The 16942-nt window shown below is 35.5% G+C and overlaps 1 protein-coding gene and 1 long non-coding RNA gene across 3 annotated transcripts in view; one reads left to right on the top strand and one right to left on the bottom strand.

Annotated features, from left to right (window-relative positions):
* LOC113340776 overlaps positions 1-16942 on the bottom strand; it is a 48392-nt gene that overhangs the window by 6238 nt on the left and 25212 nt on the right. The window lies entirely within an intron of this gene.
* Positions 1198-10289, top strand: LOC113340773. Of its 2 annotated transcripts, none has more exons than XM_026585853.1 (11): positions 1198-1321; positions 2233-2281; positions 3711-4654; positions 5050-5098; positions 5225-5517; positions 5631-5767; positions 5878-6001; positions 6155-6533; positions 6897-6992; positions 7144-7193; positions 9851-10289. In XM_026585853.1, exons 3-10 carry the CDS (start codon positions 3714-3716, stop codon positions 7180-7182), a joined length of 2058 nt encoding a protein of 685 aa, XP_026441638.1. In that variant the 5' UTR covers positions 1198-1321; positions 2233-2281; positions 3711-3713; the 3' UTR covers positions 7183-7193; positions 9851-10289. The 2 variants fall into 2 exon arrangements, with proteins under 2 accessions (XP_026441638.1, XP_026441637.1); XM_026585852.1 differs by having other exon boundaries at positions 1198-1325.

The raw sequence follows: 16942 nt of genomic DNA, 5'->3' as shown, positions 1-16942 counted from the left end.
AACAAAAATAAAATAAAATTGGGGGCATAAAAAAGGATTTCTTCGGAGAAATTTTTTCTCAGGAACGGCCCTGTTACTACTTCTTTAGTTCGTCCGTTTTTGTTGACACCGGATCATTCGACATTTGGTTTCGAGGTTCAACTCTTGAGTGTGAGTATTATGCTGCTACACTAATATAATTGAATTTGTTAGTGTTTTTGAAAATTGTGGCTTATGAAGTTAGGGTTTTATCGCCTTTTGAAAGAGAGGTAGGGAAGCAACGCTAAGGAAGATAAAAGAGATTCAGGTACATGAAATTGAGAATTTTAAGATTAGGGTTTTCCCAAATCCACATTAAACCTTAATTGAGGTTCTACGGTAACTTCATGGGTGATTTAAGGTTTTATTTGGTAACTGATGTGGATGTTTTACCGATAAAGTTTATTAGGTTAGGTTTTTGTTGCTTTATTAAGCCTTTTGTCATTCTTTATGGTTACTGTAATATGTTTTTTTCTTCCCTTCTAATCGTTGTTTCTACTAAGACCTTGTTTGTTTGCAGCTGACTCGACGTCTGGGTCTGAGTCAACTCCTGAATCATGTTCAGTCAGTAGTCAGACCATTTAGTTTCATTTTTTTGACAGACCTTGACCCACGATCTGACTCAGAGGCAATCACTAACTCGGGCATTATTGAGTCAGGTACAATGTAATCAATATTAGATTTCGGTGAATATCGGCTGGGGTTCGATATACAATATTTCGATGAATATCGGCAAATATCGGTAAAATATCGGAAATATCGCCATCTCGGATAAAACTTTAGTAGATAAAATGGATGTAGAAAAAGCTTCTCATTTTGATGATATGGAAAGACCTTTCTTCAATTTCCATTTATCAAGTTCGTATCTTTCTTTCGTATGGGATTTCGATAGCGCCAACTAATGTAGGAGTTCATATAGGTCGGGAAGATAGAGTCTCAAGGTCGGGTCTTGAAAGCTGAACTTCGCGCACCGAAACCGATATTGTCGGCGATATCTCGGCTATCTCGGCCGGGATGCCAAACCAAATTGGCCAGGCGTAGAAATGCCGCAGAGTCGATGGTCCTTACCTTTGACTCTCTGAGTCGTGGCTAATAACTGTAATACCCCTCCATCCCGTAACTCATTACCCTTCCATCCCCCGTAACTCATTACCTTTGCTTTCTCTTCGACATGATCGATAGCAAAACGGAAAAACTAAAAACCCCATATCTCCTCCACCTCTTTCACCTGATCTCTTCCAAACTAAAAACCCCAGATCTCCTCCACCTCTTTCACCTGATCTCTTTCATGTTTTAATCAACTGTAGGTATAACTTCTATTGCATGGGTTTTTTTTGTGCTTGGTTTTGATTGTAATGAAATTCTAGGGTTTTCTTTGTTGTGAAATCTAGTCAATTTTTAGGGTTTAGATTATATTCATTTTCTATTCTGCTTGTGTTGGAGCTTGTAGTCAAACACACATTTATTATTATTGTTTTTATTGGAAATAATCAACTGATTCATGAAATGGTTCCTGATTTAAGTAATTTTATCTGTAGATGTAATTGCACATAAGGAATTTGATGAGGATTTAGACCCATTTATAAATTTTATTGAGTGATCTGTGATATATGTGTATAGTTTTCCTTGCGTTTATACTGCTTAGTTTAGTCATTGTTTTCTTGTGGTAATGGTGTCCTCCCACCTGAATGAAAATGAGAACATGCTTCGAAGCCCCACTTTCCATGTACTTGCCCTTTTATGAACTCCGTTAACTTTGTCTTTCTACATGTATGCCATATTATGTTTCTATAACACTTGACTGGATACTTCAGCTCTGGATAAGTAATGTAGACATCATTGAATATGATAGATTTGGATAAGTAGTTTAACAAGTACATTAATCGTCTTCTCCATTTTTTCTTTTTTCTTTTTGACATTATTAATAGTCTTCTCTAGCTGTTGTATGTCTCTATCTTTGCTTACACTTTGCTGAAGTTGCTTCTGGTTTGTTCATTTTTGAATGCTATCATTCTTGGAGTTTAAGTTGGTCCCATTTCTTAGCAAAAACTGGGCATGTGTACAGCATTTGTGGATTTGATTTAACATTATTATATACATAGTATCCGCTATCTCAAGTTGTTGATTATCTTCTGTTGCATACACATGGAATGAAACTTTGTGGTCATTTCTCTGTTTTCTTTTGCGTAACATTTTTCTTCCATTTCATTGCAGATTGGGAAGGCTAAAAGTTTATGTAGAGTAGGGAAGCACTCAAATACAGGCAAGTACTCATTGACCCTTGATTAGTTTTCCCTTGTTTTTTTTCTTGCAACCTTGAGTGTTTTAATAAAAATATTTGACACAACTTTTCTAGCTACATTGTACTGTTTTTGTAATTATTAGCCTTTGTGCATATTATGTTCATCTGTTGTCACTTGTGGTTTGTTTTTCATGGTCCGCAAAATTTAGGTCTGAAAACCAAGAAATGGCCATGGTAGCATGTTGTCTTGCATAAGCCAATTGATTGTTGTAGTACTAGGTCATATGGTGTCCATATTTTGACACCTATTAAGTTTGTGCAGCAATGTTTTCTTTTCTATGCAAGTGATTTCGTTATATTTATGTCCATATCTGGAACATAAGGTATTGGATAGGTCATAAATCTACTTTAAATTTATTGTTTCATGATGTCATACATGTTTAACTCCGTGAAAAATAACGCTGGATAGAGGGCTATGAAACCATTGTGATGTTTCAGTAATGATAAATGTTCATGGTCAAAAATCTATACAAGGGTATTTTATGTCTTATAAAATTCAGTTAGTTGAGTCAGGTCTGACTCAAAAAACAAACACATTTTCTGAGTCAGACCTTAGTGACTTAGATCCAGATGAGTCAGGTGATTTCAGTCAGACCTTAGTGACTCAGATCCAGATGAATCAGATGAGTCAGCTGCACACAAACAAGGTGTAAGTTTTTGTTTCAAGACACGCTGATAGATTCGGTGGACTTAGTAACAAGGTGCATTCTTTTTCGTGACCAGGCCTCTAAGTTGTCATTTGAACAACCTATTTTGAAACCGTTTATTCTTTGGTTGATGATTAAATTCTTGTTGAAGAGCCACTGATTGAAGAGCCACTGATGATAGTTTTAATATGGTTGGCAGAATGCAACAAACATTTAATTTGCAGCTTTGTTAGAAAATCATGAACTAGGACGGTGATGCTTTACCATTGGTTGTCCCTCCTGTTGCCTTCTCTTGAACAATGTTGTCTGCTAACAATATCTTTGATGCTGGTAAATTATATATATATATATATATATATTATATCTTTAGCGACTTCTGTCATGTGTTGGTTCTACGGTAACTTGTCTGTTGGCAGAATTTGTTCGTTGTGCCTGGTGGAAATCTGTGTACGATATATGGTTATTTCATCATTTTAACTATGGCCTGTAGGATTGTAACATGACGACTTTCTCTGTTCTGAATTTATGAACACTTTAATTTCCATGTATGTTAAATAGGGTTCAGGGGAAATTTTGGGTTTTTTTCAAAATAAGGCTACAGTTAGAGAATTGTGGTGGTGTTATGAATTAGGTTTTGTATAATTTTGAGTTTTTCTAATTGTGATTGTTTAATTTTGAGTTTTGTCCTATTAGGGTTTATAACTGGTCACTGTCATACTAAGATGGGTGACTACTTTTTGCAGGAGATGGAGCTTGCTGATGCAATGCCGTGGAAACAATTAGTCAAGGAAAATTTAATCATGTTATCTACTTGGGATGATAGTTTTACAAGGAATTGGTATATCTTATCTAAGGTAGATAACGATAGTTTAGTTTTAGAAAGCGTTCAACCATGCAATCAAAAGCTACAGGGTATATCAACAACTTTTAATTCCCCTGAAATACTACACTGTCATGGCGGAAGAAAAGAAGACGGTGTAGTAAGTAATCAAATCTTTTCTTATAACCTGAGAACAAAAAAGTGGACCGAGTCAGCTAACCTCCAAACACCAAGATACAATCATGTTTCATTCTCTACAACAACTTCGGATTGTTTTATTGTGGGAGGCAGTAGTTCAAGTCTGGTAGAGCATTTTACGTTGACTGGTAAATCATTTCTTAGCCATTTTCCAAAAGATAAGTATGATGGTTTGACTGCTCTAAGGGTATCTTCGTTTGCGTATACCAAGTCCAGGAAATCTTTAGCTGAAATTTATATATGGTGTGAGGATGGTACACATGTTACCTACGGAGTAGCAAAACAGATATGGAGTAAAACTTCTAAATATTCAGAGATATTCGCTAGATCTCCAGAAAACATTGAGTCTCCTATAATTTCAGGCCAAATGATTTCAGTGCTGAACAATCATTTTTGGTTCTTCCATCTTTCTAAGAATAAGTGGTTAGAAGGAATTGAGCTTCCAGTTCCTCTAAAAGCCAAGGAGAAAATACATCTCTTGGTTTTTGGGAAAGACCGTCTCTTAGTGTTGTATGTTTGCACCAAGGGGAAACTAAATTGTTATATGTATCAAGTCGGGGATGTTGTATTAACATTAATTACTGGTGGAATATTTACATTATCAAACAAAAAAGGTGGCGAACAATACGACGTTTTGGAGAAATCGCACTTATCAACTGCATCGTCTTTGTAAGTATCTCTCCTTTTATTATCTCTTCTTTTCTTTTTTTCGCATGCGTGGTGTGGAAAATTGATTGCAAAATGTGATTGGTGGCCTCTACTAGGCTAGTTTGAGTAGAGTGAGTCTACCCATAAGAGACAAGGACTTCAGTTTTCATCCTGCCACTTTGTTATTGACCCCATGTAACTGAGTTTTTTTTCTTATGTGAATACTACACCTAGATAGGTTGGTGGTAACTGAAAATACAAGTATAAATTTTGATAATGAATATATTAAAGTTTCCATTCCGCCACTCCGTTTTCTCATATTTCCCCTTATATAATTGAATAATGAATATATAAGTATTAACTTTAACTTTTCTGTTGTAACTGATTTTTTTGTTTCTTTTTTTGTTCTCCTCAAGATTTGTAACAAAGACGCAACAGCAATTAGATGAAAAAGCACAAACCAAGGTGCTTTATTTGCTTTCCATTTTTTTAGTACGTAATCATGTTTAGTTGTATCTTACAAATATTTGTATTTACTTTCCATCTTTTAGATGAAGTACAAATTAATAACATTTATTTTCTTTTGGGCAGATACTGAATCTCCAGTTCCTCCCTACAGATGTTAAAAACCAGTTTCGCATGCATATAGAAGACGGAGATGTGAAATCAGTTCGAAGCTGTGGTCTTCTGATTGGAAACAAAGTACGGCACAGTATTAGACCATCTAGAGTTCTTCAGAACTACATGCCAAGCAATGGGGAAATGCCGTGCATGCATGAAGGTTGGGGGATACCTGCAAAGACTGTCCTTGAAGCTGATGACTTGTGGAAACAAGGCCCTTGGAGTACATATTGCATGGCTGAGAAGTTTGTTACAATGACATAGTGAGTATTTTTCTTTTTGATATTGCAAGTACTTTTGTTAAAGTCGTTATATTATTATGTCATAAGTTTATTGAAGTATTTAAATTTTGGATTTATGCTTGAAAATAATGCAGCAAGATACTACAGACACTTGTTGGATTCAAGAAACAAGGTCGTTGGATAAGGGGTATAAACGGAGAAAATGTGGTTTTCCAGAAAAATGATATTCATCACAGGTATCCACAGTTGAAGGATTGTCTGATTCTAACAGGTAAGATGGTTTTATTTTTTCTATGTTACAACGACACAACATAGTGTACAAATGTGTAGAATTTTTGCTATAAGGTTTTAAAAGCAATTGTACTTGTGTTTCTTTTTCAGATGACGAGTCTGAAGATACACGCTTCAAATCTCTTGCTACATTCATTCAATCTTCGATAAAGTTTGACGAAAAATTGTTGGATCCAACTGTCAAAAGTCTACTCAATTGTCTTAATGAAAAGACGTAGGTTTGCTAGATCTATAATATTTATTTGAACTTGAATAAAAATAAGTCTTGTTTATTAGAACTTCCGCAAGGTATTTTACATTAATCGGTTGTTTAAATAATCTGTTGCTAATGAATGCTTTATCACTGATCCACATTTATTGTTTTTAGTCCTTATAGCATCACTATGCTCCAGCAAAAGAAGTGGAAGTACCTGCTTGGCCATCTCCTTTTCATGACTTCTGATGAAAAGGCTACCTTATTGATCAGCATGAGGGATAGAGTGCGTGGGCAAAAAGCTATTGAACTTAAAGTAGAAATGAAGGAGCTCATGCCTTCAAGTGCCTCTTGTAAGAGTTGGGATATATTAATAAATCAGGATCGCCTTCCACTTTTTTTCCATGCCCGAGTCAAAAAGATGAAAGCAAATGCACTGATGGATCGGAATGGGATACCTATTAACTATAACAACTATAACAAGACACAAGTGTCGGGAATTATTATATTTCTTAGAGACACGTATGAGCATGTCAACGACATGTATACATTGGTGAGTCATGTTCATGTTTCAAGTTAAGGAATAAGAGGAAATAGAAGTAAAAGCTAAGTCATGTTCATGTTTCTGTTTGATATGCTTTTATTTCTATCTTCTTAACTTGCATTGTTATGTTTCATGTTGCTGTGCTGATAGTGTGACTATGTTCAGCTAAAATTTATTGCTTGACTGTTCTGTGTAGCCTTAAAGGTGTTGTTGAGCATGATGAGACTAGGGTTATGGTTTGTTTTCAGCATAAGGGTTCTTAAATCTTGTTTAAGCATAAAGCATGATTAAGAAGCTGAAATTCCAACAATTTTAACTAGGTAAAAGAACCAATGAAATAACGTGATAATAATTTTGTTGCTTTCATAACAGGATAATGCTAATGGGCGTTTCTATTATCCAGAAGACTTTGCAAAGTGCACTGAGCTTGTAGCTCCAGAATTGCTTCCTAGTTACTTTGATCATCATGTAAGTGGGCGTAATGATTTAATGAGGTTATACACTTATACATGTCAGCTTGGGCGTAATGATTTAATGAGGTTATACACTTATACATGTCAGCTTACAACTTGTTAATTTTTTTGTTTTCTTTGTTGATTTTTTTAATTTTTAACTACAGGGTAGCTTGAGGGAACGGTACGAGAAGAAGTTCTGGTGAAGGATCTCCAGGTAAACTATTCATTTTCACAATTTTTGGTCTTCTCATTTTTACAGAAGCTTTTTCTATTTTTAGACTTTAGGCTTAATTGCACTGAATTCTCGTGGTATTAAACTTTTCATTTTCACAAATTTTAGACTTGTGCCATTTTTATCTTCACATAAGCTTTTATTGATATGCCTGTCTTCTTTCAATTTGCAGTATCATGTCTAAAATTGTTATTCCCCACCTAGATGCTTACTTTCACTGAATTCTCATGCAAGTTTAATTGAATTAGCAGTTCATTTTTTGAGATTAGTTTCCCAGCTTTCTGTTTCCCTAGAGTAGTAATAAATTTAGTGATATTCTATTGAATTAGTTTCATTTCAGCAGCAGTGTGGTAGATTTAGTACATGTTAAGAAAAACTTTAGAAGGAAAATGCAAAGAAAATAACCTTAGATTCGGGGACAGAAATACAGAATTCTTTCATTCTTTGTATCTCTGGTTCAGCACTTCTTTAGTACCAGGCATATTTTTCAAGGAGATGAAAACTACCTTCCTTGCCCTCATCCCAAAAATGGACCACTCCACTACTCCTAGCGACTTTAGACCTACCGGTCTATGTAACTCTACCTATAAGATCATCTCCAAAGTTCTGACCAATAGACTATGGCCACTTCTTTCCAAAATCTTCTCTCCGTTTCAATCTGCTTTCTTTCCTTTTAGGAGAATTACTGACAATATAGTGATGGCTCAGGAGGTTATTCACACAGTGAAGAAAACGAAATCTAAAAAAGGTCTTTTGGGTCTCAAATTGAATATGAGTAAAGCTTTTGATAGAGTTAGCTGGCGATATCTTATGGAAATTATGACTAAGTTGGACTTCTCGGGTGAGTCGTGTCAGCTCATTAATCAGTGCAGTAGCACCCCATCCATAGCTGTTATGTGTAATGGCTCACGGGGAAAAATGGTTAAGCCAAAAAGAGGGGTTAAGGCAGGGAGATCCTTATATACCTATTCTTGTTATGTATGGAAGGGCTTACTAGACTCCTAAGGAAAGGAGAGGAGGGAAAGAAAATCCATGGTATCAAAGTAGGAGAAAATAGTATCTACCACCTCTTATTCGCCGATGACTGCCTCATCTTCTCATGGGCTACGTTAATGAAGGCTAGAAATCTTCTTGATATCATTAATATCTTTAGTTGTGGCTCAGGACTGCCCAATAGATTTTTTAAAAATCAGGTGTTTTCTTTAACCTTAAACTGCCTAATAGGTTTGGTAAAATGATAATTAATATTCTGAAGGTTAACAAAATTATAATAGAAGATAACTATTTAGGCACACCAATGTTTATCTCTGGCTCTAAGATTAAGTGTTTTGATTGTATAACCATGATGTTCAAATGCAAAATTGGAAGGCAGGAAATCTCTCTCCAGCGGCCAGATCAGTGGTAGTGAAATCTACTTTGGAATCTATGCCCATCTACCAGATGGGTTGTTTTCTGATTCCAAAGGCAATCACTTACCTACTTACCTCTCTTCAGTGGAACTTCTGAGGAAAGATGGACCACAAGAAAGGCTTTTTTCCGGAGGCTTGTCTGCACTAAGCAAAGGTGGGGGTCTAGGGTTTAGGGTTATTGAGGCTAATAACCTAGCACAATAGGGAGATTAGCGTGGAATTTAATGATTAGTTTCGGTTCTCCTTGGGTGGACACACTTAATGGCAAGTATTACAGAAATCGTAGACATCCTTTAGACTCAAAAAATTGCAAAAACTGGCACATGGTTACTGACTTGTATCCATAAAGGGTAGAAAGTTATTCGACCCTACTGTTTCTGGGAAGTTGGCCAGGGTCTTTCTGTCAGCATCTGGGAAGATTGGTGGGTTCCTGGATTCCCCTCGATCACTAATACCAGAACTTCTTGTCTGACTATGGTCAGTGACCTCACTCATGGATCGTCTCGTTAGCTTTTGCTACTTTCCTTCCTGATATTGCTACGGCTGTAACCATAATTAGAATTAGATATGGACAGATGGAATCCTGAAAAGTCTGGAGTATTTAGTTCTAAGATGTCATATTCTTTAATCAAACCTTTCTCCAATCATAGCAACATATTTTGGGTAGGGTCTGGAATATCAAAACTTCGCCTAGAGTTCAACTGTTCATTTACAAGTGTATCTAGAATATGCTCCCTCTTACCTCTATTGTCGCTAGATACACTAATATAGTTAACTCTTGTACTTTTTCAATTACCATGGCAAGACAATGGAGCATCTCTTTCTCCAATGTCCTTTTGCTAGGAGCTGCTTACTCCTCCTCAGGTTTGATCCACATTTCTGTTAAAAACTGGATTCTGGATTGGAATACTAACCCTGCAGGATGGTATAAAGAAGGAGACTTGAATGCCTTTTGTGCTTCAGTTCTCTGACACATTTGGAAGGCTAGATGCCAGAATATTTTCAAGGAAACACGTCCTGACCCGAGAAAGACCCAACCTATGGCTAGACCTTTCTGTCTAGAACATTCTAAAAAAAAAAAAAGCAGAATAGGTAGACTGCACCAGCTGACACTCACTGGCAACTTCCACCCACTAACATTCTAAAACTCATTATGGCTGTAAAATTATGCAAGGAATCCAATATTGGGATCGTAGCTCTAATCCTAAGGGACTGTTGGTGCTTGTGCAGGGAAGTAAGGACGAGGTGGAGATGCTGGGAATGGTGGAGGCACTTGTTTGTGGGGGCTTTCTACTGCAAATCAAGAAATTGTTATAGATACAGCTGCAATGATCTTGTTAAAGAAGTCGATGGAAGAACAACCAAATGGGATGGCAGGCAAAGGCTTATTGGCAAGACCATTAAACGTTTAAACCACACACCTTTTGAATTAGGATAGCTTTAGGAATTTAAACTTTGACTATGTGACTAATCAGGCGGCGTTGCATCAGTCCACCAAGTTATTGCAAACTCTACCTGTTTAAATAGTTATTATCCACCAAGTTGATGCAGACTCTACCTGTTTTTAGCCACCTGGCGGGACTTTTCGCATTTTTAACTCAGACAGGAAACAAGCTACTAGGCCAGAGTCGAACCTTTATGCAATTTTTCTTTTGCTAATCATAGAATATTTGGATCCTGGTTAGTCATGCATGAGTTGTTGGATCATGTAATTATGTTACAGTAATTTTCTGATAAGCAAGATCCCATATGTTTGCCACACGACACGAACATGAAGGTAAAGCAAAATCCCATATGTTTGACATTACTGATAGTGTCAGAACTCTCCACCTCCAATTGATGGTGATGGTGATGCCAATCAAAGATCCAAACTCTGAACCTTCAAAACGATGACAATATCCGTTGAGCAAAGGAAGAGGAGGTCGATGTTCAAATAAAGATTTGAGGAGGTCGATATTCAAATAAAGATTTTTCCTCCCGTCCGGGGTGCACATTCCGTCATTCGTCTGTTTTAGTCTTGGTTTTCCAAAACTAGCTTTGCTTTTTATTTTCTTGTTTAAAATACGGTCGGCAATATAGGAAAACAAAAGATGCGCACTTTTTTAGGATCCCATTAACTGCTCATTCTCCTTCTTTTCTCTGTCTTCCTTGCCACTTTTGAACTGAACCAGAACTTACTGCCGGCAAAGAAGTTGGGTTATAGTTCGTAATGAACTCTGTTACATTTGGAGCAAATTAGTGGAAGAAGAATGGTTATTATCATGGATTGTACTAGAAGGGTTGAGAGTGATTTTTGAAGTAAAGACAAACAAGGACCATGGTATAAGAAGGAATAGTTTTTACTACTAGTTCGTACCAGCTGGGACGCCCACCATCTGTTTGTATTGGATTTTTGTGTAGTAAGATGTTCGAGTGGGTGTTCTTTGTTATTTTGTGGATCTTGGTCATTACAACCAAGTATGAAGAACAGTGTGAAATTGAACATAAAAAATCAATGATCACATCCATTCGCCTAATATTATCTTGAAGTTTTCTGAAAAGGTTTTGCATCAGCAAAATATATGGTTTAACTTGTGCTTAAGTACCTTCAACAACAAAGGCTTCAGCAAGTGCCGTAATGTCATGTAGTCTTCTTTTATGATGAAGAATGGGGAAAACCATCCCATGCCTGCACTTGGTCATCTCTATTTTCAAAAAAAGAAGCATTGGCAACAAATGACTTAAAGAAGGGACAAAGACAAAAAACTAGACAAAGAGCTAATTGCAACAACAACAACAACAAAAAACCTGCAATAAAAGGCCACAATGAGACGTAAGTATAGCTTCACAACTCTTTGCTGATCCACGGGCACCAACCAGTATTGATGCCTGCAATAAAGGGTAAGTTCTACCCTTTTCTACCCACAAATGCCTTCAACTGGCGTGTTTCCTATCTTCGAATGTTTTGATCAGTTTCCGCAATGATTAACCTTATTGCATTTTCTGGCTTGTTGCAGTTACTATTGTACAAATTTAGCAAATGTAGATTGGCTTCACGGTGGATCTGAAGCATTCCTTACTCTTACTAACCTAGTCATTGTGCTGGGATTAAGGGGAGCTCTTAGGAAACCTAAAGATGATAATGAAAGTCGATAACGAATGGGTTTTCGATTGTTAAAGAAGACAAAAAATCTTGGTGATGGAACCGAGTACTTATGATCTTTGAACAATTGCCAATGTCTAGACTCAGTTAGTCGATATCTTTGTATCTTCTTCCACATTTCTTTTTGTTTGCTTTGAAAAGATTGTGGTGGTATCACTGTGAATACTGCCCATAGTCATGTATGAATATTCAGCTTATGGAAATATTTAACAGGGTACAAATGACTAAACAAAGACAAAAAAAACTAGACAAAGAGCTAATTGGAACAAAAAAAATAAAAATAAAAACCTGCAATAAAAGGCTACAATGAGACGTAACAAGTGTTAGCAGCAACAGCGGATACAAAATAATCCTTGATTGTGCAGGAAAAGAAAAGCTGCAGGCATTCCTTTAACCATTATCGGCGTCGCCATAGAATTTCTCCCCGCACACCTTACTTAGTATGCAACAATGTCATCATGCATCTATACAAAACAAAATATCACATCAAGACAGGCTAACAAAGTAAAGCTTACAAATTAACTAGCTATTTGAATTAGATATTTACACAAAACCAGTAGTTGTTCGCGGCAAACTGGCAGAATCAAAAATAAAAGAAGCCTATTAAGAAGACAAACTAACCTCCAGCATCAGCGAGCATTATCAACAGTTAAAGTGCTGCTTGTTTGAGTTTAAGTCTCATCCCTGCCTGAGTCGACTCTTCATATTCTTTTTTGTTCATAGGAAGACTGAGAAAAAAAGGAGAATGAGCAGTTAATGGGATCCTAAAAAAGTGCGCAGCTTTTATTTTCCTATATTCCCGACGGTATTTTAAACACGAACATAATAAGCAAAGCTGGTTTTAGAAAACCAGACAAGACTAAAACAGACGAATGACAAGGGACGGAATGTGCACCCCGGTTTTGAGGGGTGCACAAAGTTGGACTCTCCACATTTTCGATTGGTTGAAGATGCAAGTAAAGTAAAGTTGGATTCAGGCAGGGAAATTGACGGATAATCAACAGTACGGTACACCACCACCACAACACGCATCCATTTCCGCATCCTTCACAACACGCATTCATTTCCGCATCCTTCACTGCAACAATAGCCATCTCCGGAAAAAAAGAATTACAAGAACCAGCCATATACAACCGCAGAGTGAAGAGAGCGGTATTACTGTTATGGTCCTGAATAAGACACAAAGTAGACAAAAACACGTAGTAAATGACAATCTTATATAGTACTAACAAAATAGCTCAACCGTTGTTCAACACTGTATGGTGTTGGCATTTCCTCTTTTTACGCTGTTATGATATCTTACTCCCCGAACTCTTACCATTATCCCAAGTCAAACAAAGATATCACAAATTCACTGACCTTTCAAGAACACAAAGTAGACAAAAACTATAATCTTTTAACGGATGAACAATAAAGCTAAATCACATGTGAAAACTACAGACAAACTCATTTTCTCAACTTTCACAACTGTCAAACCCACGGACAGAAAAGTTCAGGCGCGCACCCATTTTCCCGTCAAAAATTCGTAGCAGACCAATAATTTATGAAATTCTGCTTCTCATTTTTTAAATGGCCAAACTACCATTTTCTTCGAGCGACGAACAGAGAGAAGCGAGAAGAAAACAACGGTGAACTCCGATTCTTCGTTTTTAACATTTGGATTTTTCTCTTTGTCAAATCTTTTCCCAAATCCTTTTCTGAATAATCTTCTCAATAAAACTAGGGTTTCTGTTTCAAAATCTGCGGTTTAAATTTGGAGATTTTGGGTTTCTGTTGTCTTTGATTATTCAAGAAGTAAAAAGAAATTAAAATTGAAGTTGAAAAGGGTAAGAAGTGTGTTGCAGTATTTCGACATCAACTGAATTGGAAATTTTCATACCTTATTTGTCTCCATGTTTTTGATCTCAATCGGAAATTTATGATTAGATTTGAATTAAAGATGTTATGCATAATGTCTTATGCATAACATCAGTTTTGTTTAGATGCATAAGACATTATGCATTATTTTGTTTTAGCTGCATAATGTCTTATGCATTACTTTTTTTTCACTTTTCAGGTTATGCATCAGTTTTTTTTAGATGCATAAGACATTATGCATTGTTTTAGCTGCATAATGTCTTATGCATTACTTTTCTCACTCTTCTGGTTATGCATCAGTTTATTTTTAGATGCATAAGACATTATGCATTATTTTGTTTTAGCTGCATATTGTCTTATGCATTACTTTTTTCACTTTTCTGATTTATGGATTTTTATGCACGTGCATAATGTCTTCTGCATCATTTTGTTTAGTGCATAAGACATTATGCCATTATTATTTCTGCATAAAACATTATGCATTATTTTTGTTTTAGCTGCATAATGTCTTATGCATTACTTTTTTCATTTTTCTGGTTATGCATCAGTTTTGTTTAGATGCATAAGACATTAATTATCTTATGCATCTTTGTTTAAAGAAATAGACACCTCTTGAGCTAAATTATAGCGTTCGAGTCTTTTCGATTGTGTATTTTTCGAATGTACACTCGAAACTGCTCTAAGTAGAAAATTCGTGTTTATGAGGCCTAGGCTTCAAAACTTGGCCAAAATATCAAGATCATGTGGGTCTATAGACCAACATGTCCTGATAATTAGCATGTTTTCAATCAAAATAGACATCTCTTGAGCTAAATTATAACGTTCGAGTCTTTTCGAGTGTGTATTTTTCGAATGTACACTCGAAACTGCTCTAAGTAGACAAATCTTTTTTATGAGGCCTAGACTTCAAAATACCAGAAAAATGAAAAAAGTAATGCATAAGACATTATGCATTATTTCGTTTTAGCTGCATAATGTCTTATGCATTACTTTTTTTCACTTTTCTAGTTATGCATCAGTTTTTTTTAGATGCATAAGACATTATGCATTATTTTGTTTTAGCTGCATAATGTCTTATGCATTACTTTTCTCACTTTTTCTGGTTATGCATCAGTTTTTTAGATGCATAAGACATTATGCATTATTTTGTTTTAGCTGCATATTGTCTTATGCATTACTTTTTTCACTTTTCTGATTTATGGATTTTTATGCACGTGCATAATGTCTTCTGCATCATTTTGTTTAGTGCATAAGACATTATGCCATTATTATTTCTGCATAAAACATTATGCATTATTTTTGTTTTAGCTGCATAATGTCTTATGCATTACTTTTTTCATTTTTCTGGTATGCATCAGTTTTTTTTAGATGCATAAGACATTATGCATTATTTTGTTTTAGCTGCACAATGTATTATGCATTACTTTTCTCACTCTTCTGGTTATGCATCAGTTTTTTTTTAGATGCGTAAGACATTATGCATTATTTTGTTTTAGCTGCATATTGTCTTATGCATTACTTTTTTCACTTTTCTGATTTATGGATTTTTATGCACGTGCATAAAGTCTTCTGCATCATTTTGTTTAGTGCATAAGACATTATGCCATTATTATTTCTGCATAAAACATTATGCATTATTTTTGTTTTAGCTGCATAATGTCTTATGCATTACTTTTTTCATTTTTCTGGTTATGCATCAGTTTTGTTTAGATGCATAAGACGTTATGCATTATTTCGTTTTAGCTGCATAATGTCTTATGCATTACTTTTTTTCACTTTTCTAGTTGTGCATCAGTTTTTTTTAGATGCATAAGACATCATGCATTATTTTGTTTTAGCTGCATAATGTCTTATGCATTACTTTTCTCACTTTTTCTGGTTATGCATCAGTTTTTTTAGATGCATAAGACATTATGCCATTATTTTGTTTTAGCTGCATAACGTCTTATGCATTATTGTTTTCGTTTTTATGATTTATGGATTAGTTTTTTATGCACGTGCATAGTATCTTATGCATCATTTTGTTTAGATGCATAAGACATTATGCATTATTTTGTTTTAGCTGCATAATGTCTTATGCATTATTGTTTTCACTTTTCTGGTTATGCATCATTTTTGTTTAGATGCATAAGACATTATGCATATTATTATTTCTGCATAACATGTTATAAACTAGTTTTTAACTGTATAACAAGTTATGCAACATATTATTACTTCTGCATAACTTGTTATGCAATTAAAATTTAGCTGCATAATTTTTTTTCCTGTTTCTTCTACTTGATTTTTTCTTCTTCGTCTGTTTCATCCATTTTTGTTGAAATGTATTTTAGGGTTTAGTCAAAAATGATTTACTTCTTTGAATCATCGATTTTAAATGATTTATTTCTTTAAATGATGGAGAAAAAATCTTTGCAGATCCGTTACAGAGATTAATGGAGGAATAGGGAAAGAAACTGGCGGAGAAGAAAAAAAATTATGCCCAAAAACGATGAAGGGTAATAGAGTCTTTCAGTACGTTTTAAATATTTTTAAATAATTATGGATGCGACTGTATCAGAAATTAATTGTGGGCCTGGCGGTAAAATTTTTTTTTTTTTTGGGCATGCGCCTAAGTTCCCCTTAAAACATCTAGCAAAACGCTATGACAATAGTACCTCAAGTTTAACAAAGCTTGAAATGGTAATCGTTTTTCATGCCTTCAAGCAATTCCTCACATGAATACCCTTGTTTCCTAAGTATAGATCTAGCGCCTTTTGTTAATTAGTATAGATTGTCATTTTATGTGAATCCAAAGGGGGAACTTAGGCGCATGCCCAAAAATGACAATCTATACTAATTAACAAAAGGCGCTAGATCTATACTTAGGAAACAAGGGTATTCATGTGAGGAATTGTTTGAAGGCATGAAAGACGATTACCATTCCAAGCTTTGTTGAACTTGAGGTACTATTGTCATAGCGTTTTGCTAGATGTTTTAAAGAAACAAGGGTATTCATGTGAGGAATTGCTTCGACCCATGACATTCTTTTACGCTGTCCCAAAGTTTTGTTAGAGTTGATGTATCTTTGTTGTAGCAATATAGTTTCCTATGTTCATTTTCATGCCATAATAAAACTTCATTGCTCTTTGTAATTGCAAATGGCCTGTACTTATACTTATCTGGGTCTGCGATATTGCTATACTAATTTCCTTACTCCAACTCCAATTGTAGTCGCAGTACTTTGTTTTTGTTACTCTTGGCCGCAATATCCTTGTATTTGAATGCCCAAATTATGATTGCTCCGCCTCCAACATACTGAAGTGCACATAAGTTTCCCACCATCA

Source organism: Papaver somniferum, unplaced genomic scaffold (genome assembly GCF_003573695.1).
Source record: "Papaver somniferum cultivar HN1 unplaced genomic scaffold, ASM357369v1 unplaced-scaffold_23, whole genome shotgun sequence".
In the NCBI taxonomy this organism is placed as follows: Eukaryota; Viridiplantae; Streptophyta; class Magnoliopsida; order Ranunculales; family Papaveraceae; genus Papaver; species Papaver somniferum.
Note: the sequence above shows the minus strand (reverse complement) of the source record. Positions and strands in the feature narration are given on the sequence as shown.

Bases quoted from the DNA above. Each gene is read 5' to 3' on its own strand.
- LOC113340773 (XM_026585853.1), top strand. From the start codon at position 3,714: ATGGAGCTTGCTGATGCAATGCCGTGGAAACAATTAGTCAAGGAAAAT. The intron at 5,768-5,877 runs GTAAGATGGTTT...TTTCTTTTTCAG, and splicing joins GGATTGTCTGATTCTAACAG to ATGACGAGTCTGAAGATACA. The intron at 6,993-7,143 runs GTAAGTGGGCGT...TTTTAACTACAG, and splicing joins CTAGTTACTTTGATCATCAT to GGTAGCTTGAGGGAACGGTA.